The sequence below is a fragment of the Geotrypetes seraphini genome, chromosome 11, assembly GCF_902459505.1.
Source record: "Geotrypetes seraphini chromosome 11, aGeoSer1.1, whole genome shotgun sequence".
NCBI classification, from domain to species: domain Eukaryota; kingdom Metazoa; phylum Chordata; class Amphibia; order Gymnophiona; family Dermophiidae; genus Geotrypetes; species Geotrypetes seraphini.
Window position 1 is genome coordinate 51,424,952 of NC_047094.1, and position 27,124 is coordinate 51,452,075.

At 48.0% G+C, this 27,124-nt stretch overlaps 1 protein-coding gene across 5 annotated transcripts in view; it reads right to left on the bottom strand.

Annotated features, from left to right (window-relative positions):
- The window catches only part of TELO2 (telomere maintenance 2), a 134,488-nt gene that overhangs the window by 66,551 nt on the left and 40,813 nt on the right, over nucleotides 1–27,124 (bottom strand). For all 5 annotated transcript variants that reach the window (XM_033914598.1, XM_033914597.1, XM_033914594.1 and 2 more), the window contains 5 exons: nucleotides 22,250–22,386; nucleotides 20,899–20,984; nucleotides 14,114–14,215; nucleotides 11,611–11,699; nucleotides 5,408–5,499 (listed from right to left, as the gene is read on the bottom strand). In XM_033914598.1, coding sequence (XP_033770489.1) covers nucleotides 5,408–5,499; nucleotides 11,611–11,699; nucleotides 14,114–14,215; nucleotides 20,899–20,984; nucleotides 22,250–22,386 — 506 coding nt within the window. The remainder of the gene's footprint in view (nucleotides 1–5,407; nucleotides 5,500–11,610; nucleotides 11,700–14,113; nucleotides 14,216–20,898; nucleotides 20,985–22,249; nucleotides 22,387–27,124) is intronic.

Consider the following 27,124-nt stretch of genomic DNA (forward strand, 5'->3'; position numbering starts at 1 on the left):
AGCAAAGCAGCAGATGAATCCAGAGACTAGTGGGATGTAGCAAAGCAAACTCAAACTGGGTGGGACGCCAATGCCGCCTCTGCCAGCACTGCCGCGCCAAAACTCGCCTCTGAACGGGCTGCTACATCTAACCGATAATGCTTTGAAAAAGTATTCCTTGACGACCAAGTGGCCGCCCGGCAAATCTCCTCTAATGACATCCCCCCGGACTCCGCCCAAGATGTAGCTAAAGCCCGAGTGGAATGAGCATGAAGATGCTCCGGTACCTTCTTCCCTGACAACACATATGCCGAAGCAATAGTGTCCTTGACCCAACGCGCAATGGACGCTTTAGACGCCGCCATCCCTTTGTTTTTACCCGCGAACGCGACAAAGAGATGGTCCGACCGGCGAAAAGCATTCGTCACCTCCAAATAATGGAGAAGCATACGGCGGACATCCAGAAGCCGTACCGACAAAAAACGCTTCCCCCAATCCTCCTTCCTGAAGGATGGCAGAAACAGACTCTGGTTCACATGAAAGGACGAAATAACCTTAGGCAGGAAGGACGGCACCGTACGCACCGTCACCCCAGTCTCCGAGAAACGCAAAAAGGGTTCCCTGCAAGAAAGCGCTTGCAACTCCGATACTCGCCTTGCTGAAGCCATCGCCACCAAAAAAACTGTTTTTAGTGTGACATCTTTCAAAGTGGCCGCTGACAGGGGCTCAAAAGGTGCCCCCTGCAATTTCCCAAGGACGAGTTTAAGGTTCCAAGTTGGACAAATTCGCTTAACCGGCGGCCGGATATGTTGAACCCCCTTTAGGAAACGTACCACGTCCGGCTGTGATGCGAGAGCCGAGCGAGCCACCCGGCCCCTGTAACAGGCAATGGCCGATACCTGAACCTTTAAAGAGTTATATGCTAACCCTTTCTCTACGCCCTCCTGCAGGAACGCAAGAATAGCCGGCAGAGAAGCATGGAAAGGCGCAATTCCGTGTCTTCCGCACCATGACTCAAAGATCCTCCAGACCCTCGCATAGGAGGCTGACGTAGAAATCCTCTTAGCCTTAAGCAGGGTGGAAATCACCCGTTCAGAATAGCCCTTCTTTTTCAGCCGTGACCTTTCAATAGCCAGGCCGTAAGACCAAAGCGGCCCGGATCTTCCATTAATATTGGACCCTGAGTTAGCAAGTCCGGAGTTACCTGGAACGCTACCTGCTCGCCTACCGACAGCAGCATCAGATCCGCGTACCACGGCCGCCGTGGCCAATCCGGAGCCACCAGGATTACTCTGCCTCGAAAGCGAGAGATGCGTTGCAACACCCGCCCTATCATGGGCCAAGGCGGAAATACATACAGAAGGGAATTCGGAGGCCACGGGAGAGCTAATGCGTCCACCCCCTCCGATCCCTGTTCCTTGCGTCTGCTGAAGAACCGAGGCACCTTCGCATTGCGGGAAGAGGCCATGAGATCCATCTCTGGCAACCCCCATCGACGGACTAGCAGGCTGAACGCTCGAGCCGACAACTCCCATTCTCCCGGATCGAGAAGAGTTCTGCTGAGGAAGTCCGCTTGCACGTTTTCGTGCCCTGCAATGTGGGCCGCCGACAGAAGCGGAACCTGCCCCTCTGCCCACCGAAACAAAAGTCTTGCCTCTTCGGCTAACTGCGGGCTCCGGGTACCCCCCTGACGATTGACATACGCGACCGCCGTGACACTGTCCGAAAAGATCCTGGTCGGTCTGTCTTGAACTAGGGCCTGAAAAGCCCGCAGCGCTAACCGGATCGCTCTCAATTCCAGTAAGTTTATGGGCCATTGAGCCTCCTGGGAAGACCACCTTCCCTGCACCGACGTGTGCATGCACTGGGCTCCCCAACCCTGCAGGCTGGCATCCGTTGTAACCACCACCCAATCTGGTGTGGCCAACGGCATGCCCCTCCAAAGATGCAAGTCCTGGAGCCACCAGCGCATGCTGTGAGCCGCTCGAGGACTCCACTGGAGACGCACATTGTAGTTCAGAGAAGCTGGAGACCAGCGAGAGAGCAGAGACTGCTGTAAGGGTCTCATGTGGCTCCGGGCCCAGGGAACCACCTCCAGAGTCGCCACCATGGAGCCCAGCACCTGCACATAATCCCAAACGCGAGGTCTGGGCGACCCGAGAAGGAGGCGAATTTGCGCCTGTAATTTCTCCCCCCGGTCTCGGGGTAGAAACACCTTCCCCTGAGCCGTATCGAACCGTACCCCCAGATGCACCAAAGACTGCGATGGGGACAAAACACTCTTGGGAAAGTTGACAATCCACCCCAACGACTGAAGGAGAGAGATCACTCTCTGCGTCACCGACAAACTCTCCTGCCGGGATGAGGCGCGGATCAACCAATCGTCCAAGTAAGGGTGTACCCAAATCCCTTCCTTGCGTAGAAAAGCGGCTACCACCACCATGACTTTGGAAAACGTGCGGGGAGCCGTCGCCAGGCCAAAGGGCATTGCCCAAAACTGAAAATGTTGGCCCAGAATCGCAAACCGCAGATACCGCTGATGCGGAGGCCATATTGGAATATGGAGGTACGCCTCCTTGAGATCGAGAGACGTGAGGAACTCTCCTGGTCTTACCGCCACAATAACCGAGCGCACCGTTTCCATTCGGAAATGGCGCACGCTGAGGAATCTGTTGATCCCTTTGAGATCCAGCACTGGTCTGAAGGACCCCCCCTTCCTTGGTACAATGAAGTATAGGGAATAGATACCGCGGCCTACCTCTTCCGGGGGCACCGGTACCACCGCCCCCAGATCGAGCAGCCCCTGAAGTGTCCTGCGGACCTCGGATCCCTTGGCCGCGCCACGGCACGGGGACACCAAGAAAGAATCTACGACGGGAGCGGCGAATTCTAATTTGTACCCTTCGTGAACAATGTCCAACACCCATTGGTCGGACGTGACAGCGGCCCACTCCGCCCGGAATGCCGAAAGCCGACCCCCTAAGGGCAGGGCGGAGGGAGCCAAGCCCCCGTCATTGTGGAGGGCGACTGGCTGGGGTACGGGCTGACTGCCCTGAAGAGGGTCTCGCCGCACGAAAGGAACTTCTCTGCTGAAACCGAGGTCTCGAAGCAGAGAACGGGCCAGATGCAGCCCTGGAAAAAGGTTTACCAGCCCTGGCCCGCCTAACATCCCGGAAACGCGGTCTAGATGATGCGGCCCTTACCGGGGGCCTAGCCCTGTCCTCCGGTAAACGCTGCGTTTTGGTATCCCCAAAATCCTTTACCAGTTTATCCAACTCCGCTCCAAACAATAAACCCCCTCTAAACGGGAGTCTCACCAGCCTGAGCTTGGACGCTGCATCGGCCGCCCAATGACGGAGCCACAAGGACCTGCGGGAAACCACAGCCAGAGACATCTGTTTCGCAGACGCCCGAATAATATCATACAAGGAGTCCGCCAAATAAGCCAAGCCGGACTCCAAATCAGCCAGTTCCGAAGGGACAGTACCTCCAGACTCCAGCAATTTATCGGTCATCCCTTGTGACCACTGCAGACAAGCCCGCGCCGCGTAAGAACTGCAGATTGCGGCCTGTAAGGTAACTGCAGCCACTTCAAAGGACATCTTTAGGGATGCTTCAATCTTTCTATCCTGTGCATCCTTAAGTGTCACGCCCCCTTCTACCGGCAAGGTAGTTCTCTTAGTCACCGCTGCCACCAGAGCGTCCACCTTAGGCAATCTAAACCTGTCCAGTTCGGTCGGTTCGACTGGATACAAGAGCCTCATGGCCCTTGCCACCCGCAAACTGGCCTCCGGCGCCTCCCATTGCGCCGAGATCAGCTCCTGCATGGCCTCATGGACCGGAAAGGCCTTAGACGGCCTACGGGTACCTGCCATCAGGGGGTTACCGGACCCCGTGGCATCTTCCTGAGCAATGTTCAAACTCTGCAAAGCTTTTGAAATAAAAGAAGAAAGCTCCTCTCTATGGAACAACCGGATAGCCGTAGGGTCATCCCCCTCCCTACCCGGGATACTCTCCGTGTCCCAATCCAATAGCTCCCCTTCCTCCAATGACTCCTGCAGGGAGAAAGGAGATCTGGGCAACATATCCACTGCCTCCGCAGACACTAGCCTGCGCTTCTTAGCCCCCTGCGACTGCCCCGGGGATCCTGCTGCCCTTGCCGTGGGTCTATCCTCTGTCCCCTCCTCCCCCGTAGAGGTAGAGGGTACCGCAAGGGACCGCCCGGCCCCCAGCCCCGGCTGGGTAGGCTGCGAGCGCTGTAATTGAAAAGCCTGATGGAGCAACATCACAAATTCGGGCGAAAATGCACCCCAGCTAAGAGGCACTCCCCCGCCCTGCTCCGAGCCGAGGGGAGGGGCCGCGCCGGCCTCCAGCGCTCTCGCTTGTTCCCCCGCCGCCTCACTCTTGTCCTCCGTGGCCGAGTCCTGCAGCAACCCTGCATCGGCTCCGAGCGGCGGGGACATTGCGCAAGACTCCCGCACCCGGGACATGGCTGCCTCGCAAGCCGCCAAAAACGGGTCGTCTGCCTGTGCTTCCAAACACCCGGCAGAGCAAAGACCCGACCGTGTTCGGCGCTTCCCACAGCGCGAACACAGCTGACTAACTTCTGCAGCCATCCTCCCTCGGCCGGACCAAACAGCTCCGACGCGGTTTTTTTTTTTTTTTTTTTTCACACACGCGGCGAACGCCGCCGAATGACGACTCCGCCCCCCAAGACGCCCGGCACCCGGGAAAACGCGACCACCCTCGAGGAAGGCAAATAAAACACTCACCCGGTCAGCCGCTTACCCCCGAAGCCAGGCAATCATTGGTAAATGTACTGCATGCCGAGTGAAGCACAGCACGGCTCAGTACAAGCAGGAAGGCCTCCCTTTTTTTTTTTTTTTTTTTTTTTAAACTGGAATGAAGAAGCCAGCCACTCCTGCACCTGGAAAGGAACCCCTCTATCCAACGGAGGGGAGGGTGGAGTAGGGACCTGGGAGGGCCCAGGTGTACCTCCCAAAGCCGGCACCAAACAGCCAGGCACCCCCACCTACTGAAGAGAACTAGTCTCAACAGAGGAATCCTACCGGAACACCACTTCAATCTATCCTGCAGCAGGCAGAGACCAGGAGCTAGAAGTATAGCTCCAACCCTGCTGGGAGATAGAGCAAAACTGAATCAACGGAAAGAACACCAGGCTTTAAGGCCAACTGTTAATCAGTTCTCTATCTCCACCTGCTGGTCGATGTGAGCTATACCCACTAGTCTCTGGATTCATCTGCTGCTTTGCTATGGAATCTGATTTTCTATCATCCTGGACAGAGAAGTATCAACAAGCAGCAACATCACATCTCAGACAGAAATCTTGGACAGGACATCCCTTCTCTTTGCAACCTCCTGCACAGGACCTTGTTCTGGTAGCTCAAACACTGATGCCTCATTTTACCTCTTTGGTCATTGCCTGGTTCTTTAGGATCAAACTCTTCAAAACCCCCAAGGTGGCCTCCAGTTTTTCCACATCTTCAGACCCTGTTAGGACTGGAAAACAAAATTTTTGAGATTTAGATGCAATTATAACCAAACTCTCCTCATTGCAGCAATGTTATGATTTTTCCACCAGATTACGTGCTTTTTCTTCTCTTGTAGGGCAGAATCCAAAGTTTCCTGGTCAACTTCAGGGGCAACATTCACTCTAAATTCTTTCTGCAGCATGTGCTGTTCTGTTAGGTGAATCATTTTTGCAAGTAAGCAGCAAATATGGGGAGTCCCCAAGTTATTTCTACAATAGTGCTGCTATTTACTGGTACTGTTAGCTTGTCACCAGGGAGCTATGCTCTCTCCTTCTTCACTCTCTTTTTCCTCTACTTTTGTCTTTATCTCTACTCTTCCCTGGATTTTCTCTTCTGTACACTCTTTTTTACTTTTATCTATCATTCCTTTTACTTCTCTCCCTGTATAATTCATTACGCCCTTCCACCAACAACCCTCCATTTCTTTTAACATAAGAATATAAGGATTACTGCTGCTGGGTCAGACCAGTGGTCCATCGTGGCCAGCAGTCCGCTCCCGTGACGGCCCGTAGGTCAAAAACCAGTGCCCTGACCGAGTCTAGTCTTACCTGCGTACTTTCCTGAAGGAAAAGGGGATAGAAGGGTATAGATAGATGATTACTATACAGGTCCAGTCGCGTTAGCGACTGCTGGGCTTGATGGACCTCTGGTCTGACCCAGCAGAGGCACTGCTTATGTTCTTAAGCTTATGTTCTGGTTCAGCAGGAACTTGTCTAATTTTCTCTTGAATCCTTTGAGGGTGTTTTCCCCTATAACAGCCTCCGGAAGAGCTTTCCAGTTTTCCACCACTCTCTAGGTGAAGAAGAACTTCCTTACATTTGTACGGAATTTAACCCCTTTCAACTTTAGAGAGTGCCCTCTCATTCTCGTTTCTCCAATATTTGCCCTTTTACCTAGTCCCCCATAACCCCAGCATATGTCCCCTGTCTCATAACTATCCTTTTGCGGTACTAGGCTCCTTCCTCTCCCTTCCTCCTTCTTGCCTCTGTAATTGCTCTTGTAATTGCTCCTGTATGAAACCTCAGTAGTAGAGCTCCTCTGTCTCTTCACAGTTCCCCAGCATCTGTATCCCTGTACCTCCTTCTTAACCAATCATGCTTCACCTTTTAAGTGATCTCATCTTTTCATGTTTCCATATCATCTTCTTCCTGCTCTCCCAGTTCTCCTTTCGCAGTATCAACTCCATCCTCACTTTTGACTCCCCATGTCTCTTGGCCCCCACTTTTTGGATCCTCTAACATATATTCCTCCCTGCATCTTGGCACAACCTAACCTCTTCACCATTCTCTGCAGCTGCTGGGGCCATTCCATGGCTGCTAACTGCTCTGTTTAATCTGTCAGCATCGTAAAACTCAATGACTGGCACTTCATGCTAGTGGTTGCCTGATCAGAAGTACTGGCCCACAAAGATCGCCCGGCATAGTTTTGTATCGTCTGCAAACTTGATGATCTCACTGGATGTTCCTTCCTCCAGGTCATTGATATAAATATTAAAAAGGATCGGCCCAAGTACAGAGCCCTGGGGTACACCACTAGTCACTTTCTCCCAGTCGGAGAACTTCCCATTTATGCCCACTCTCTGCTTTCGGTTTTCCAGCCATTTGCCTATCCACCTTTGTATATCCCCCTCTATGCCATGGCTTTGTAGTTTCCTGAGAAGTCTTTCGTGTGGAACTTTGTCGAACGCTTTCTGGAAGTCCAAGTATATTATGTCCACCGGCTTCCCACTATCAATTTGCTCGTTCACGGTTTCAAAAAATTGGAGTAAATTCGTCAAACATGATTTCCCTTTCCTGAATCCATGTTGACTGGGTTTCATCAAGTCATGTGCGTCCAAGTGCCGGACTATGCTATCCTTGATCAGTGCTTCAACCATCTTGCCAGGGACAGACGTAAGACTCACAGGTCTATAGTTGCCCGGTTCCCCTCTCGATCCTTTTTTGAAAATTGGGGTGACGTTCGCTATCCTCCAGTCGTCCGGTATCTGTCCAGTTCTGATTGTCAGGTTTGCAAGTTTTTGCAATAACTCTCCGATTTCAACCTTCAATTCCTTTAAGACTCTCGGATGAATCCCATCCGGTCCAGGGGATTTGTCACTTTTAAGTTTGTCGATCTGATAGTATATCTGGTCTAAGTCCACTTCAACTGTGGTGAGGCTGTCTTCTATTTCTCCTGCAAACACTTTCTCCGCTTCAGGTATTGTTGAGGTGTCCTCCTTCGTAAAGACGGACGCAAAGAAGGAATTTAGTTTGTCTGCGATTTGTTTATCTTCCTTGATGTACCCTTTTCTTCCCTGGTCGTCCAGGGGTCCCACTGCCTCTTTTGCAGGTTTTTTCCCTTTCACGTATCTAAAGAAGGGCTTGAAGTTTTTGGCCTCCTGGGCTATTTTTTCCTCATATTCCTGTTTTGCATCCCTCACCGCCTTGTGACATTTCTTCTGATCATCTTTATGTTTGTTCCAGGCTTCGGTTGTCTTTATGCATTTCCATTTTTTGAAAGAGTCCTTCTTTTCTTTTATGGCTTCCTTCACCTGTATGGTAAGCCATGCCGGTTCTCTTTTGCTCTTTGTTCTCTGATCTTTGGAAATCCTCGGAATGTAGAGATCTTGTGCTTCTGTGATAGTATTTTTCAGTAGGGTCCATGCCTGATCAACCGTTTCAAGTTTGTCCACCATCTTCTCGAGTCGTTTTTCTACCATGGCTCTCATGCTATCGTATTTACCCTTTTTAAAGTTCAAGGTGGTGGTTAAGGTTTTGGCATGTTTCCCTTTCCCGATGTCAAGTTTAAAGTTGATTACATTGTGATCACTCGTTCCCAGTGGAACCATGACTTCCACTTCTGTTATCGGTCCCGTGAGGCCATTTAGGACCAAGTCCAAGGTGGCGTTGCCTCTTGTCGGCTCTTTTACCATTTGTTCCAGGAAGCAATCCCCTAGCACCTCCAGGAACTTGGCTTCCTTGCCGCAGTTGGAGGTTGCTAGTTTCCAGTCTATCCCTGGGAAATTGAAGTCTCCCAATATAATTACATTGCCTGTCTTGCATTCTTGTTTGATTTCCTCCATCATTTCTGAGTCAGTTTCCTCCGCCTGTCCTGGTGGACGATAGTAAAGGCCAATTTTCGTATCTGCGCCATATTGACCAGGAATTTTGATCCAGAGTGACTCAAGCTTCTCTTTCATTTCTGTTGTAACCATTTCAACAGAATCTATTCCCTCCTTAACATATAGAGCAATACCTCCACCTTTCTGCCCTACTCGATCTCTTCTATACAGTTTGTATCCCTGTAGTACTGTGTCCCATTTGTTTTCTTCATTCCACCATGTTTCTGTTATGCCAATGATATCCAATATGTCATGTCTTGCTATTGTCTCTAGTTCCCCCATTTTGTTACCCAGACTTCTAGCATTCGTATACATACATCTAAGTTCCCTTCGTGTTACCTTTTTGGACCTTCTACTCTTGGCTGTCCCTGTAGTTTCAATTACGGTATCATTTACTGCTCCTGTGTTATCACCCTTGTTTGCTGTGTGGTCGTCCCCTCCTGTGTCTGAGTTGTCCCTTCCTGCTTTTTCTCCCTTATTGGCTGTGAGGTCGTCTTCTCTTGTGTAGGTGTAGTTGTCCTTGGCTTCTTCGTCGGGGCATCCTGCTATCCGTACCATCGACCGGTGGTCGACTGTCGGCTTTCCCCTATCTTTCAGTTTAAAGCCTTCTCGATTGCCTTCTTCATGTTGCCTGCCAAAACTCTTGCTCCTTCCTTGTTGAGGTGTAGTCCGTCCCTTCTGTAGTACTTGCTTTTTCCCCAGAACGCCGTCCAGTTGCGCACGAAGTCGAAGCCTTCTTCTTCGCACCATCGTCTCATCCAGGCGTTGATTACTTGCAATTCCCCTTGTCTCTTTCCATCCACTCTTGGTACTGGGAGGATCTCAGAGAAGGCCACCTTCACCTCCCTGATCTTCAGTTGTCTTCCGAGTGAGCGGAGCTGGCCCTTCAGCTCTTCCCTGTCATACTTCCGCCCGCTCACATCATTTGGGATCTATTCACAGAGAAACGTAGGGGAGGGTCATTGGGATGGGCAGACTAGATGGGCCGTGGCCCTTATCTGCCGTCTATTTCTATTTCTATCTCCTTGGAAGTTAACCAAGCACTTACAGGGAAACCTTAAAACAGACGCGTACTTTTAATCTGTCTTTCCTAACGCTGTTTGGACATTTTTGTAACATTTTTTAAATACATTACTGAAAAATTTGTAGGCCATGTTTACATATGTGTTGATATTATTTTGAAGAATGATTTGTATTGTTTTTGCTTTATGTATGTTTATTTGGAAACCGCTGTGACTCCAGGCGGTATATTAAGTTTTTAAATAAATAAATATAAATAGGATGGAGTCAGTCCAGACAGCTGCTACAAAATTGGTTAGTGGTCTTTGTCATAAAGCATATGGGGACAGACTTAAGAGACCTCAATATGTATACTCTGGAAGAAAGGCAGAAGAGAGGAGACGTTTAAATACCTCTGTGGCATTAATGTACAGGAGGTGAGCCTTTTTCAAATGAAGAAAAACTCTGGCATGAGAGGGCATAGGATGACATTAAGAGGTCATAATTTCAGAAGCAATCTAAGGAAATACTTTTTTTACAGAAAGGGTGGTAGATGTGTGGAATAGTCTCCCAGTACAGGTGATGGAGACAAAAACTGTGTCTGAATTCAAGAAAGCATGGGACAGGAAAGTGGGATCTCTTAGGGAGAGGAGATAGAGGCTGCCGCGGATGGGCCATTTGGCCTTTATCTGCGGCCATGTTACTCTATTTCTATGTTTCTAAGTATATTAGACCCCCATTGTTAAATAAATGTATTTAAAATTTCATCAAACCGAGTCCCACCTGGTTCTAAGTGTAGAGGAAAATGGCCGAGGAGGCCACGGAAGTTAGAAGCATTACTCATCAACTCTTTCTGCTGGCTGAAATACAATGCACGGAGGATGAGAACAGACAAGCCTCTGTGAACAGCATGGCTCTAGGTCCCCCTGCTTTTTCTGGTACCTCTTTATATACTTTGCTATGATCCCCATGCTACCCAAATTCCTCCCCCTTTACTTTACATACCCTCATCTCACCAAGCTCCCCTTCGTAAAGGTTAACATGTAAATCTCACCGTATCCTTAGATACACTGCCATGAAATCTGTATATTTGTATAATTCTCTTTGATGATAAATTGTTACCTAAGCTCTCTCTCTGCATTTATAACCTCCCTGCTCTTCTGTTACCCCGCTCTCTGAATCTATGTTTGCTCTACTGGGAATCCATCTCAGAAACTGTGTTTGTTCTACTGTTATCCATCCTGAGCTTTCTGGGAGGGTACAAAAGAAACTGAAATAAATAATCACATGTTTCTTTCTGCCAGCAAATTACTTACCAGGGCATCTGAGAGTGTCCCTCCTAAATATTTAGGCCCTAGACACGTGCCTAGCTTTCTTACCCTGCCAATAGTTCCTTTCTCTTTTTTCTTCCAAGTCAATTAGAATCAGTGCTAGAATTGTTAATCATCACCTGTGACACGTTTCTCTTATTATAATAGACGGAACCTCAGAGTCCACAGTCTGGTCACTGCAACAATGGTCCCGAGGTCAGAAACTATGCAGAATGGCTTTCTGGTACCTTGTATCTATGTTTAGCCCCTGATGTTGTCATTATTTATAACCCAAACTCCCTCCCCCGGAATAGACTGTTAACACTGCCTACACAGCATCTCAGACAGACCTAAAAAGAAAATTGACCCCAAAACAACTGCTCATTTGAGATGAATGAAAATAGAACAACTGATCATATATATGCTGAAAACTCTTCAACCAGAAATGGGCAATCTGAAGGTCTCATGAATTCACTGGCGCTCACTCATTGGATACTCTATATAAAGACCAAAGGCGGAATAAAGTGAAAGACCAGCATTTAGGAAAGGACATTTAAATTCTATGAGCAAAAATCAGATGAAAAGAACACAAAAAGACTAGACATATAGCTGATAGTGCAAGAATATGGATCATGCAGTGAAGACTGCTGGGTCAAAAATGCCTTCCTACCTTCAATGCAGTCACGGATATAAACAGGGGCCTTTGCCTTTTTCAGTTCTTGGTCCTCTGACATGTCATATGGCACCAGATCGTCATCACTGGAAGAATTTATATGAACAGTCCTCACTAAAAAGAGGTCAAAAAGCAGCAATCCCAAAGGTGATCATCTGTTCAAACACTTCCATCATATGTTAACCCCATTTGTACTTTGCATTACCATCACCACTACCACTATGAGGTAAGGGGTAAAAACTCAATATTTCTAATCCTCCCCTCATATCAGATTTATCCCTGGAGTCTTAGTAGGTAAGATACTATTATAAAGAATAAAATGACAGAACATATATGAGGATTAATGAAAGAAAATCCATATGGATTTAGTCAAGGGAAATCATGCCTCACCAATCTTCTACATTTTTGAAGGGGTGAATGAACATGTGGATAAAGTTGAGCCGGTTAATATTGTGTATTTGGATTTTCAATAAGCATTTGACAAAGTACCTCATGAAAGACTTCTGAGGAAATTAAAAGACATTAATAATGATAATGATAATAATAATAATTTATTCTTATATACCGCCAAAGCCATGAAAGTTCGAGGCGTTTTACAACAAGATGTGCTGGACAATCAGCGAAGAGTTTACACTACATTGTTATCAAATATAAGCCATGATGATTCAAGGCAGTTACAACGAAAGGAGCTGGACAAACAGCGAAGTGGTCACAATACAAAGTCATCGAATACAACAAGATAGGAGGTAATATCCTATTATGGATTAAGAACTGGTTGAGAGACAGAAAACAGAGAGTAGGTTTAAATGGTCAATATTCTCAATGGAGAAGGGTAAATAGTGGAGCTCCCCAGGGGTCTGTGCTGGGACCGCTGCTTTTTAACTTATTTATCAAAAATCTAGAAATGGGATTTACTAGTGAGATAATTAAATTTGCTGATGACACAGTTATTTAAAGTTGTTAAATCGCAAGAGTATTGTGAAAAATTGCAAGAGGACCTTGTGAGACTGAGTGACTGGGCATCAAAATGGCAGATGACATTTAATGTGAGCAAGTGCAAAGTGACGCATGTAGGAAATAGGAATCAGAACTATAACTACGTGATGCAGGGTTCCATGTTAAGAGTCATTGCCCAGGAAAAGGATCTAGGTGTCATTAGCGTTTCCTCTACCCCCCCTTTCCCTTCCCGCGGGCCAGACTACAAAGGTGGCGATTCCAGCAGCGTGTTCATCAGTCTCCACACGCTGCTTCGGGCCCTTCTACTGCCCTGATTTACTCTTGCACGTCCCTGATGACATCATCAGAGACGCGGCAGAGCAAATCAGGGCAGTAGAAGGGCCCGAAGCAGCGTGTGGAGACTGATGAACACGCTGCTGGAATCGCCATTCGGGCCCGCGGGAAAAGAAGGGGGTGGGCGGCAAAGGAGAAACGGAGATCGGCGGCGGCGGCAGGAGAAACGGAGAACGTCGTCTGGCTGCGTTCCGGCTTGTGGAGGCGATAGGCTGGTGACGTATTAGCGCGCATGCGCACTCCTTAGGCCACAGACCTACAGCGCACGGAACACGCAAATAGGAATGCGCATGCGCGAGTTAGCCTTTTATTATATAGGATGTACCTTTTCAACAGGTTGTACTGCATGAATATTTAAGCTAAAGAATCTGAAAAAGAGATTGGTATGGTTTCAAAACTCATAAAAGATCCACCTCTTAATTGGTTGTGAGATCTTTTCAAAGATTAACCTAAGTCTCCATTTTTTTTTTCAGAATCAATACATCTACTCTGTTTTTTTTCTAGTTTAAATTTACTTGATGCCTTTTCAGAAGTAGTTGAAGATCAGTTATATTCAGGTACAGTACGCATTCTTCTATTTCTGGACGGTTTACTGTTTTAAGTTTGTACCTGGGGCAACAGAGTGTTAAAGTGACTTGCCCAAAGTCATAAGGAGTGTCAATTGCGATATAAATCCTGGTTTCTCAGACTACTGCTCAAGATATTCCTCCACTCTATCAAACCTCTTCCTCTTTAGTACTGAATTACAGATTAGTTTTATTCACATTATCTTCCCTCCTAATAATAGGACTTGGTAATATAGCAACTTTCATGTTAAAATACAATTCCCCCAAGATCCATATTCAATACTGAGCTCAAGAAATAGCCCTACTAAGACTGTGAGTACTTTCAGGGCTGTTCTCTTTTCCATAAGAAACACAAGCCACACTCAACAAGCAAATCACCGGCTTTTGTAAGGTACCAGGTCAACACAGACATGACATCATAATCAATGCATTAAGAAGGTAACTGAGGAAATAGCCAGAAATTAAATGGCAGTAAGAGCAGCCTGGGCCAGGCATAACTTTCTCCCCACCCCCATTTTGGGCCTTATTTCAACTGAGACAGCAGCACTGAAAGTCCAGCTCTCTTACTCTCCCTTTGGCTTTCCACTCATTAAGTCATAATTTACGCACTAATTATTGCTTAGAAGTTTCATGTTAGTATGTACCTGTCAAGCTCAGAGTCTGACTCCAGGTCCTGTAATGTAGGGCGGACTTCAGTATCCACTGCAGATGCTTCACCTAAAGTATGACACAGACTGCTGTCCAACCTGTAGTGAGCAACAAGAATGGTACACAAACCAAGAATAAATGGTGTCTGGAAGTGTCTTGAGATCTTGCCATTCCATTTGCAGAACAATCTATTCTTCTACAAGAAAAAGGCAGATAAATCATTGCTGCATAATAAGATTATTGTCCTTGGACTGATATTCAAGGAAAAGATGGAAAAGACAACCAGCATAATGATCATGGGAAGATTAGGTTCTTACCTCGATAATCTTCTTTCTAATAGAAAGGCATACATACGAGTCTTCATCCAGTGGGTTATTCACCTCTAATCACAAGTTGTGTAAAAGGCATCATGTAAATGATTTTGGCTCCGTCTCCTTTATCACTGGGCTGTGATATAGCTCATCAGTTCATATCAAAGCAGTATAAAAGGAGAAATAACAAGGAGGGACACGGAGAACTCCCCAACAAAGCCAAATCTGCTCTGCTCTTAAATAAATACAATTAAGGACACCAATTACCAATGGGAACATAAACAAGATGGAACCGAACAAGCCCCTACCTGAGTGCAACCAGCACTAACACTTACATAGTTCTCACATTCGCTCATTTGTCTGTTTGCAATAGAGAGTAATCTCATTACTCATCAGACCTGTTTGACAGGAAAAAGTCAAGCATCTGGAAATACATACGTTTGAGATAATAAACAGTCTATTTGAAATCTGACAGGACGGGTCTTCAAGACTCATATGCCTTTCTATTAGAAAGGAGATTATCGAGGTAAGAACCTAATCTTTCCTTTTAGTGCAAAAGGCATATAAATCTTGAATCAGTGGGATGTACCAAAGCAATCTCTTGAGTCTACAGCAGAGCAGATGAGCCTGCTGTTAGTACTGAGAACCAAAAAGCAGAATCCAGTCATGTTGCTTTATCCACCCTGTAAAATTTGTGAAAGTATGAATGGTGGACAAAACTTCCCAGGCAAAACTACCCGGGACTCTGCCCATGAAGAAGCCACACTCCAAGTAAAAGTAATTGTTTACCACACCCAATGTACACTGAAGAAATAGCCATACAAATCCATCTGGAAATGGATGCCTTAGAAGTTAGCTTCCCCAAGCGGTTAGGACTCGTTAGAACAAGTAGATGATCAGATAGATGAAAATCATTTGTCACCTTGAGATAACAGAGAAGCTCTTTCCTAACATCCCACTTCCAAAACATTGTCCATTCTCTTTTAATCCATGGAATGGAAAACAGATAGCCAGACTTTCTGCTTTACATGGAAGGCCAAAACCACCTTTGACAGAAAAGAAGGTACCGTGTGCAGCAAGACCCCAGCCTCTGTAAACCCGAGGAAAGGATCTGCAAGACAGAGCCTGCAGCTCCGAGACCCTTCTCAGTGGAGCGAACCCTAAAGCATGAGAGGCCTACCATCTGTACTTTGAGAGAACCAATCTCCATGCCCTTCTGGAGTCTGTTTTGGAGAAAACACCAGGACCACTGACATTGAGGCCTTAAAGGGCTTCTGCTTAGCACACCAGCACTGAAACATTTTCCAAGCCTTAACATCGGCTGCGACAGTCGCTGGTTTCTCAGACCTTAGATATGACCACCTCCAAGTAATCCTTCCATGCTAAGGCCACATGTGCAAGAGCCATGCTGTAAAGCCAAAACCTTCCAGATTCTCCAGGGCAATCAGAACCTGCGAGAGAAAAGTTGAATAAAGTGACAGTTTGAGACAATTGTTCTTCTGTAGCCTCACCAGATCCTTGTACCACGGCTGATGTGGTCAAACTGGAGCAACCAGGATTACCTAAGTCTTCTCTCCCTACCCCTGCTCCCCAAGTTCTCTTTTGCCTTACCTCTTCGCCCTGCCCACCTTACATTTGTCCCCTCTTATTTAACCTGTTCCCTGCACACGCATATTTATTGTACCTGTACTCGCTGATTGTAACTATTCGCTGATTGTCCAGCCCTCTTTGTTGTAAACTGTATTCGCTGATTCTTTGTTGTATCTGTATTCACTGATTGTAACTATTCGCTGATTGTCCAGCCCTTCTTTGTTGTGAACCGTCTCAAACTTCTACGGTTTGGCGGTATATAAGAAATAAAATAATAATAATACTAACCCCAGGTGGGTTGCTATTCTGCAAATTATCTGGCTTATCATGTGACACGGGAGAAACACGTACAACATTCCTGTCTTTGGCAAAGGATATACTAGAGCATCCATGCTGGCGCTTCCAGGCTCAAATCTTCAGCTGAAGAATCAAGACACTCTCTTGTGGTTTCTGACACCATGAAATTGAACATCGGATGCTCCCAGCAACTTACAATGCTGTAGATAGCCTACCAGGACAAAGTACCACCAAGGAGTCCAATAGGACGGGAACCCATGGGCACAGTGCAGCAGAGAAAACAATGCAAATGGACAATGAGCAATCCGCCAGAGCAAGCGGGGTAAAATCAAGTCTTCTTTGTTTCAATCCAGGACATACAATAATAAGGTCCTTATTACTATACATCCTGGATTGAAATAAAGACAATTTTACCCTGCTGGCTCTGGTGGATTGCTCTTTGTCTGTTCCCACTGTCTTCTCTGCTACCCAGACAAAGACCATTCTCCCTGGTCCAGAGTCTGCCAGCTGAGAGTGTCAGCCTACACATTGTCCACACCCGCTAGATGTACTACTGATAGAGCCTGCAGATGAACTTCTGCCCAGCAAAACAGCTGGGCCTACATTTTCAACACAGCACTCTTGGTGTCTCCTTGCCTGTTGACATATGCCACAGCTGTAGCATTGTCCGAGAAAACCCCGACTGCTTTCCAAGGTATTCTCCAAAGTTTGCAGCACTAGACGAATGGCTCTCAGCTCCCATGTGTTGATGGACCATTTCCTTTGAAAGGTTAACCATCAGCCCTGAATTGGATGTCCCTCGCAATGACTCTCACACAAGAGGATAATTGGAGAGGCAAGCCTTTAGACAATGACTCCAGCCGGAGCCACCAACGCAAATTTTGGTGTGCTCCCGCCTTCCAGGTCAGCAATATCTGGAGAAAACCCTTCTGCGGAGACCAGCAGGACAACAACATGTCCTGGAGAGGGCATAAATGAGCTTTCTTCCACAGCACAACCTCTTCAGTCACTACCATTGACCCCCCAGGACCTCTATATAGTGCCAAGGAGGAGGAGCAGGCATTGCCAAGATCTCCAAAATCTGATGTCTTAGCTTCAGTTTGCATGGCTCTGGAAGAAAAACACACCCTTCTACTGTGTTGAATTGAATCCTCAAGTATTCGAGGGATTATGCTGGCTCCAGGTGGCTCTTTTGTAAATTGATGATCCAACCCAGGTCATGCAGTAGTTGTACAACTTGCGCCACTGCTCTATCACAGTTCGCCTTGGAAAAATTTCTCTAGCACATGGAATCTCAGGAACTTTCTGTGAGCTAGAAATATGGGAATATGCAAGCAAGCCTTCGTTAGATCTAAAAGAAATAAATTCCCCCGGAGCCACTGAAGCTATGACCGAATGCATGGTCGCCATCCAGAATCGGAGCACTTTCCATGCTACACTGACCGACTCCAAACCAGGAATGGCCTCCAGTCGTTGAGTCTTTCTTGGGCATGATAAAGTATATAAAATATCTGCCCAAGTCCAATTCCTCAGTCAGTATGAGTTCTACGGCTGGAATACCAATGAGCCGTTTTACAGTTGCTCAGACCTTTACCGCTTTCTCTGGCTGTGTGGCCAGAGTCCACAAATAGATCCAGTAGAATTAAAGCTTGTAGCTCTCTCAAATGATGTCTAGTACCCAATGGTCCAAACAAATCCCAATGGTCCAAACAAATAAGCTGACAACCTTCCTCTTACCCTCGGGAGTTTGGTGACTGGTCTTGCATCATTGGGACTTCTTGGAGACTGCTGTGGGCAGGAACCTGAAGGTGCCCTCACCTACAGACTCCAAACCTCTGTCAAGAGCTGCAATATATTCTCTGAGCAGAGGACCCTACTGAGGATTGGCAAAACCACCGAGAACCACTAAAAGTACCAAGACCCAAATCCCCAGGGGCACATGGTTTCCTGTCTGGCAAAGACTTAGGGTGATAATCTGCCACACTATCCATAAGATCATCCAGCCCTTTGCCAAAGAGCTTTGACCTTTGAAAGATAGCCTTAGAAGCAGAATTTCCCACCCACTGCCTCTTCCAGAGCATTCCACGGGTGGAGACAGAATAAACAGAGACCTTGCTCATGACCCTAAACACATCTTATAGAGCCATCTGCCACAATCCACCACTGAAATTAGTAACTGGGGGTAAGTGAACACCTCCTCTGATGGAGCCTGATGCAATACAGTATAGCAGGCAAGTGCAACAAAGGGAGTTGCTGCAAAGCAAAGGCCTCAAAATGTCTTCTGAGGACTAAATCCACCCTGCAATCTTGGGCATCCTTCAAAATCAATCTACCTTCACTAGGCAGAGAAGCATGCTTGGTAACCTGTGCTACAAGCAAATCTACTTTAGGCAGGACAAACCGCTGTTGAAAAACAGGAGCCAGCCAATACCACTATAATAGTTCTGGCAACCCACAAGGGACCTTCTGGAGCTTTCCAAAGCTCCATTAGCATCATTGTAACGTCAGGATGCGAAGGAGAAAAGGTGGCGAGAGGCTTAAAGCTGCTCATGATACAATGCTGAGCAGCAAAGGCCTGTGGGGGTTCAAACTTCGATACACGTAATGATTCTGTAATGACCTCCAGCAAAACATTTGGCTTAAAAAGGTGGCACACTATTAAGTACTCTTCTTGGTCCAGGGCTGCCACAAACTCCTGAATGTTAGCCTCAGCCTGAGACCCTGAATCTTCCAACACTTAAGATTCATTTTGAGGGAGTAAAGGCATTGATTTTGATCCCCAGTCATCCCAGTCTGCCTCCAAATGAACCTCCGGTTCCTGCAGATGAACACTCTGAAGTGGCACTGCACTTGGAAGGGCAAACTCCCCTGCACAAAGGCTAGCGGGACTTCAGATGGTGCAGAGAGATCCCGATGAACCAAATAGGCTTTGAACAAAATCAGGAATAAAGTCCAGAACAGTATACCCTAAGGACATCTGCAAGGACATTCCATGTCTCCTTATGGGCCCAGAGGTGTCTATGCATCCGCACATTGCCACATCACTATCGAAGAGCTCTGGAAGGGATTTTTGCACACACACCCAAAAAAAAAAAAAAAGCAACCTGCAACTCTCCTGCTTTAGAGGAACAAAAAGGGGGTTAAGCCCCCAAGGAATATGAAACACAGATGCTCCTCAGCCAGCCATCCAGTGCCAATCTGGCATGAATCAGGGGTAAAACCTGAGGAGTTCATCTCTATCAATTTTAAACCAAATCAAGGTGTTTTTGAGGCAAATCAGGAAATTCAAGATGGTTGCAACGGCAGCAGCAGCAATTTAGCACCAAAAAATGGCCTGGGTAGGGGACCTAAATTCTAGCCCCAAAAACCTCAAGAAATGCAATTAAAGAACCATGCCACCCCCTCCCCCACCCCCTGATGTCTCCCATAGACTTCAATGTACTGTACTCACAGTTTAAGATGGTGCTGTGCCTGCTTCAGTTTAAACAGCAGCTGGAAGATGCCTTAACAAGTATGTAAAGAAGTTCCAAATGTTTGCTTCTTCGGGCTGCCAATCAGACTATAGAAGGGACTGAGACCTCAGACTCCCATAGCGACAGGGGGGGAGGGGGAAGAACGCAGCCAGCACCCAATAAAATCCTCAAGACCGACACGGGGCCACATGCCACATAGGCTGTGCTCAAGCTCCAGTACAAACCAGGAGCGAGCCTTCCTTCTGGGGGAATGGCCCCTGAGCTTTCCAAAAGTGTTAAAGCAGACTGACTAGGTAGATAACCTCTCAGCTACAGACTTCTGACAAAAGAGTCTGTGTCTTCTCCCAGGCAGAGCTGCCCCAATAAAACTGAGGACCTCTGAAGCACCATGAAGCCTCAAATTCAGGATAATAAACCTGAAAACAACAAACCAAAATCAGAGCAGATCAGACAGACACCTTCAACTTGCATGTAGCAAGTAAAAACTGAGGAGCTATAACACAACCCAGTAATACAGGAGGCGAGCTGAAAAAATTTACGTGATGCTTTCCACACAACTCGCGATTAGAGGTGAATAACCCACTGGTTCAAGACTCATATGCCTATAAGTTCAATATGAATAAGATGTCTAACAATACTGCAGAGGCAGTATTCACAACACTAGGTGGCATACTACAGTGTCATGTGAGGAATTGACTCAAGGGAGCAACTAATTCAGAGGGTCCCAAGTTCAATCTAAAAGAATAGGAACTAAAGGAAGGGGTAAGGAAGGAAAGGGGATGGGACCTCTACACCAACTTTTTGTGATTATGCATTCAAAGCGGTTTGCATATATGCAGGTACTTATTTTGTACCTTGGGCGATGGAGAATTAAGGGACTTGCTCAGGGTCACAAGGAGCAGCACTGGGATCAATCCCACAACCTCGAGGTGCTGAGGCAGCAGAACTTCCACTGGGCCACTACTAAATGCTCTCCATAATGTTCTCTGACAGGGTAAAAACAGAAGCCAAGCTAAAATGTGAGCCCAAGATCCACATAGGGTTAACTGCTGAAGAACTAGGTTTCCAGCACTTAAGAAAGAGCTATCAGGGATAAATAAAGATGCTTACCCATTTTTTGGAGGCTGGGGGTCAACTGTCTGGACTGCAGGTGTCAAAAGGGAAAGCAGTTCTCTGCTTTGCTCATCTTCTTCATACTATGATCCCAGAACAAACCATAGTTACACTTAAGCATCTCAAAAGAACTCCATTATATTACACGATTACTTTGATATTCAAACTGATTTATGCAGTTACCTTCAAATTTATGCTCATATCTCTTTATTAAAGCATAGCATACAAACAGTTGGCCAGTATATCAGTTTCTTTGATGAATTGGTCCCATAAGACAACACAGCAAGAGGTGAGAGTTATACATTTTTCCTCTTTTATGAACCCTCCTCCCTCCCCAACTAACTCTGGCAGTCATTCCCAACACACCATCAGAAACCTTATGGAATTCAACAAATTGCAATCTGGAACAAGGTTTTGAGAATTTGTGCTTCACAAAACTGAATGCAGGCTTCCCACACCCCTATAAATTGTGCATATCAAGCTGAAGAACTCTGGGCTCTCAGGGCTAGATGCGCAAAATATGATTGTTAAAGACCTTGTGAATCGCTGTTGGTCAATTTCTTGGCTGACTCTGGAAAAACTTTCATGCAAATTATTTGCACAGAGGTTCATGGCAATTCCCATCCGATCAATCACTCTGATAGCGACTGATACATGCACAGAGCCGGTTTGGGGAAGCCTCTCAACTATTGGGACTTTTTTCTTTTTTAATGGTACAGATGTTGTGTGTGTGTTACACACGTACAATATCTGCCCCATTGAAAACAAAATTCCATGCTGGTGTCCGCCCTCCCCCAAAGACCCCCATATGAACCAGCACCAGGAGACCACCCCCCATAGCAGTGAAAATCAGCAGGAGGGATGCCTACTCCTGTCTGCCATGGTGACCACCCCCATGCACAAGAGAAAATTGGCAGGAGGGACACCCCTCCCCCATGCAAATGAAAAATGGCAGGAAGGATGCCCACTCCCTGCTGCCAAGGGAGGCCCTCCCCACACCAGGTGCCCCTAAACTATCCCCTCCCCTCCCCCTTCCCCCTTCCCCACCCAAAAAGGCAGGAGGGATGCCCACTCCCTAAAACCTCTCCCCAATACCTTTGTGACAAGTTGAGAGCAGGAGAGATGCTCAGTCCCTCCTGCTCCGAGGCCCCATCAGTCCAAAATGGTGGGCCTTCCCCTCCATTATTATTATTTTTTTTTTCTAATAATTTATATTCCGTATATCCTACAATTCTATGCGGATTACAAATTATTCAGGTACTCAAGCATTTTTCCCTAACTGTCCCGGTGGGCTCTCACTCTATCTTTCAGAGCATATCAGAGCTTTAAGAAACTCAAAGAATCTTACTTGAAACTTAAGGCAAGAGCCATCAGGACTGATGCAGGAACTGATGCCCTCTGCTACGATCATCCCAAGCCGTCGCACCTGGAGCAGATTACTGTCCAGGTGGCACTGCACACCTGCCATCAAGCAGCTTAGGAGCTCTGAAAGCATAGAAGTGGAGTAGAAGATTAGCTGTATACAGGACAAAGGTTCCCTTATCTGTCACTACTCAGAAATTGCAGCCACAATGGAATCATAAAACTAAGAGAGAGACACAGAGCATCATACACAGAGAAATACATGCACATTGATGTATCTTGTTAACAGAATGAAAACCTTTTCCTTGATGTTATGAAAATTTGATTGCTTTGTTTGGCATTTGTGAGATAGGTAATTAATCTGATGAATAGGTATAGCAATAGGAAAAGCCTTGCCATTACTGCTCAGGTTTCAGACCTGTATTAATTCAACCAACTCTTTGCATGCAGTTATGTCTTCAGCTTTTACTTTCTCCTCTTCTGTTCATATTAGGTATGATTTACATAATCTATGGCCCATTCTCTACAGATCAGAGTATGGACCTTAAGTAGATTTAATTTAATTTAGATATTTATTATATGCTTTAATTGATATAAAATAATAAATCCACATATATGGCATAAAACATCCAAAAATAAAATAAAATGTATAGCAATTAAATAAATATAGCAAAAATATAGCAAAAAATAGCACAGTTACTTACCGTAACAGGTGTTATCCAGGGACAGCAGGCATATATTCTCACACGTGGGTGACGTCATCTACGGAGCCCCGGCGCGGACAGCTTTTCAAGCAAACTTGATTAAAGTTTCAAGTTTGCACACTGCACCACGCATGTGCGTGCCTTCTCGCCCACTAGAGGGCGCATCCCACCTCGTGGTCCTCAGTTCCATAACTAGCAAGGAAGCCATCCCCGGGGAGGCGGGCGGGTTGTGAGAATATATGCCTGCTGTCCCTGGATAACACCTGTTACGGTAAGTAACTGTGCTTTATCCCAGGACAAGCAGGCATGATATTCTCACATGTGGGTGACCTCCAAGCTAACCAAAAAAGGGCAGGTGGGAGGATGGCAATTTAGGAAAACAGAATTTGCAAAACTGACTGGCCAAACCGGCCGTCACTCCTGGATAAAGTGTCCAGACAGTAATGAGAGGTGAATGTATGAACCGAAGACCAAGTGGCAGCCTTACATATGTCCTCCATCGGGGTGGATCGGAGGAAAGCTATCGAAGCTGCCATCGCTCGGACCTTGTGCCCCGTGACTCGACCCGGGGGAGGAAGGCCAGCCTGAGCGTAGCAAAAGGAAATGCAAGCGGCCAACCAGTTAGACAGAGTGCGCTTGGAAACTGGATGCCCTAATCGATTGGGATCGAAGGACAAAAACAATTGAGGAACCTTCCGATGAGGCCTGGTGCGTTGAAGATAATATGCCAACGCCCTCTTACAGTCAAGCGTGTGAAGCGCCGTCTCGCCAGGATGGGAGTGGGGCTTCGGGAAGAACACAGGAAGGACAATGGACTGATTGAGGTGGAAGTCAGAAACAACTTTAGGTAAAAACTTAGGATGGGTGCGGAGGACCACCTTGTCGTGATGAAAGACAGTGAAAGGAGGGTCCGCAACCAAGGCTTGCAACTCCTCAATCCGCCTGGCGGAGGTGAGGGCAATTAGAAACACCGCCTTCCAAGTCAGAAATGTCAAGAGGGACTTGTTGAGTGGCTCAAACGGGGGTTTCATCAGTTGAGCCAGAACCACATTCAAATTCCACACGACAGACGGAGGCTTAAGAGGGGGACAAACCCTGAGTAACCCTTTCATGAAGCGTGTCACCAAGGGATGGAGTGACAGAGGGCGTCCCTCCAGAGGTTGGTGGAAAGCAGAAATCGCACTGAGATGAACCCGCACCGAAGTGGTTTTCAAGCCGGAGCGCGACAAATGAAACAAATATTCTAAAACCGAGGATACCGGAACTGATACCGGATCCAGGTGAAAAGACGAGCACCAGGTGGAAAACCTGGTCCATTTCTGCGCATAGCAAAGCCTCGTCGAGATCTTGCGGGAGGCTTCCAACACCTCCTTCACCGATTGAGACAGGTCCGGAGGAGTCAGGGAACAAGAAACCAGGCTGTCAGGTGCAATGACTGCAGATTGGGATGTAACATGGATCCTTGACTCTGAGACAGCAGAGAAGGAGAGACAGGCAGGGGAAGAGGCTCTCTGGCACTGAGCTGGAGCAGCAGGGAGAACCAGTGCTGACGCGGCCACCGAGGTGCTATGAGAATCATCGTGGCCGTGGACGATTTTAGGTGTACCAACGTTCGCATGATCAGAGGGAACGGAGGGAATGCATACAGGAACCTCCCTTCCCAGTCGAGTAGGAAGGCATCCGCTTCCAGACGGTCCTGCGAGTACATCCGAGAACAATATAGTGGTAGTTTGTGTGTCTCCGGAGAGGCAAACAGATCCACCTGTGGTGTTCCCCAGCGAGCGAAAACCTCGCGTAGAACTGCTGAGTGTAGAGTCCACTCGTGCGGTTGCAGAAGTCGACTCAGTTTGTCCGCCAGGCAATTCCGTTCTCCTTGGATGTAGACCGCCCGGAGGAAGATGTTCCGGGAGGCCGCCCACTCCCAGAGGCGAAGAGCTTCGGAGCAGAGGGGCCATGACCCCGTTCCTCCCTGCTTGTTCACATAATACATTGCCACCTGATTGTCCGTGCGGACGAGGACCACCTGGTCCTGCAATATGTGAACGAAGGCTCGAAGTGCTAGGAAGATGGCTCGCAGCTCTAGCACGTTGATATGACACTGACGGTCTTCTGTCGACCACAGGCCCTGCGTGCGAAGACCGTCGAGATGGGCTCCCCACGCGTACTCCGAGGAGTCCGTGGTCAGGACCTTGCGAAAAGGCGGAGTGCGAAACAATAGCCCCATGGACAGATTTGAAGAGTCTGTCCACCAACGCAGCGATTTCCGCAAGGGCGGAGTTACCGAAATGAGGCGAGACACCGGGTCGCACTCCTGACGCCACTGGGACGCGAGGGTCCACTGAGGGATCCTCAGATGTAGCCTCGCAAACGGCGTGACATGTACCGTCGAGGCCCTATGGCCCAGCAGCATCATCATGCGCTTGGCCGACACCCTCGATAGTTGAGAGACCTGGCGGCTCATCCGTACCAAGGTTTCCAACCGCTGGGTCGGCAGGTAGGAGCGTAGGCGCACCGTGTCCAGCACCGCACCTATGAATTGAAGAGACTGCGACGGCCTCAACTGAGACTTTGGAAAGTTTATCTCGAACCCGAGAGTTTGCAGGAAGGCAATAGACTGTCGGGTCGCTGAGATAACCCCCTCCCTGGTCGGGGCTTTGATGAGCCAATCGTCCAGGTAAGGGAACACGTGACCTGAGGGCTGCTGCAACCACCACCATGCACTTCGTGAATACTCGTGGGGACGCGGCCAGGCCGAAGGGCAGTACCCTGTACTGGAGGTGGAGGTCCCCCACCTGGAATCGTAAGAATCTTCGACAGGCGGGGTGCACCGGAACATGGGTGTATGCTTCCTTCAGGTCGAGGGAGCACATCCAGTCCCCTTCCCCCAAGAGGGGGTACAAAACCGGGAGAGATAGCATTCGAAACTTCTCCCGGGCCAGGAATTTGTTGAGCTTCCTGAGGTCCAGTATGGGGCGCAGGTCCCCGGTCTTTTTTGGGACCAAAAAGTAGCGGGAGTAAAACCCCGTACCCCACTGGTCCTTGGGGACCGGCTCGACCGCCCGAAGCTTCAAGAGGGCTTTGGCTTCGGTTATAAGGGTCGGTAGCTGCGAACGGTTGCAGGGGACTAAACTTGGGGGACTGTCCGGCGGCGAGGACACAAAGTTGAGCGAGTAGCCCTCGGAGACGATCCGGAGCACCCAAGCGTCTGAGGTAATCCCGGTCCATGCCTCCCGGAAGGACCGAAGACGGCCCCCGATAGGAAGGGGTTCCTGTGAAAGTGCGGAGGGGAACCCGCCCCGTCCGCTCAGCCCGTCAAAAGGAAGGCGCGGGCTTAGAAGGGCCCTGCGCCTGGGCTTGGGTTTGTCCCCCTCTGCCTCGCTGAGACGGACGTCTCGGAGGCGGTCTCGAGAAAGCCGGGGTCGACTTCTGAGGGTATCGGCGCGGCGGAGGCCGAAAGGGTTTCTGCGGCGGGGGTCTAGGTTTGGGGCGGACCAGGGATGCTAGAGAGCGCTCCTGTTCCGACAAGCGTTTGGTCGCCGCATCCAATGACTCGTCGAATAACTCGGACCCCACACAAGGCAAGTCTGCCAGGCGTTCCTGCAGGTTTGGGTCCATGTCGAGGGTGCGAAGCCAGGCCAAGCGGCGCATGGCCACCGAGAGGGCCGACACCCTCGAAACCAGCTCAAAGGCGTCGTACACTGCGTGGAATAGGTACAACCGCAATTGAGACAGGTTGGACATAAACTTATCGAATCCTGCTCTTTGGGAGTCCGGTAACGAGTTTCGATATTGAGGAAGGTCCTTCACCATACCACGCAAATAGGAGGAAAAGGTGAAGGCGTAATTTAGAACCCTGGTGGCCATCAGGGAATTTGAATAGAGGCGACGGCCAAACTTGTCCAGGGTCCGCCCCTCCCTGCCTGGTGGAACCGCCGCAGAAACCCGTGAGGGCTGTGATTTTTTTAAGAGCAGACTCCACCAGAAGAGACTGGTGTGAGAGCTGCGCCTTATCGAACCCTTTAGGGGGAATCGTCCTATACTTCGATTCCATTTTTGAAGGCACAGACGTGACTGTAAGAGGGTTTGACAAGTTATTCAGCCAGGTTTGCAGAAGGACACTGTTGAGAGGGAGTCTAGGCACCTCCCTAGGAAGAGTG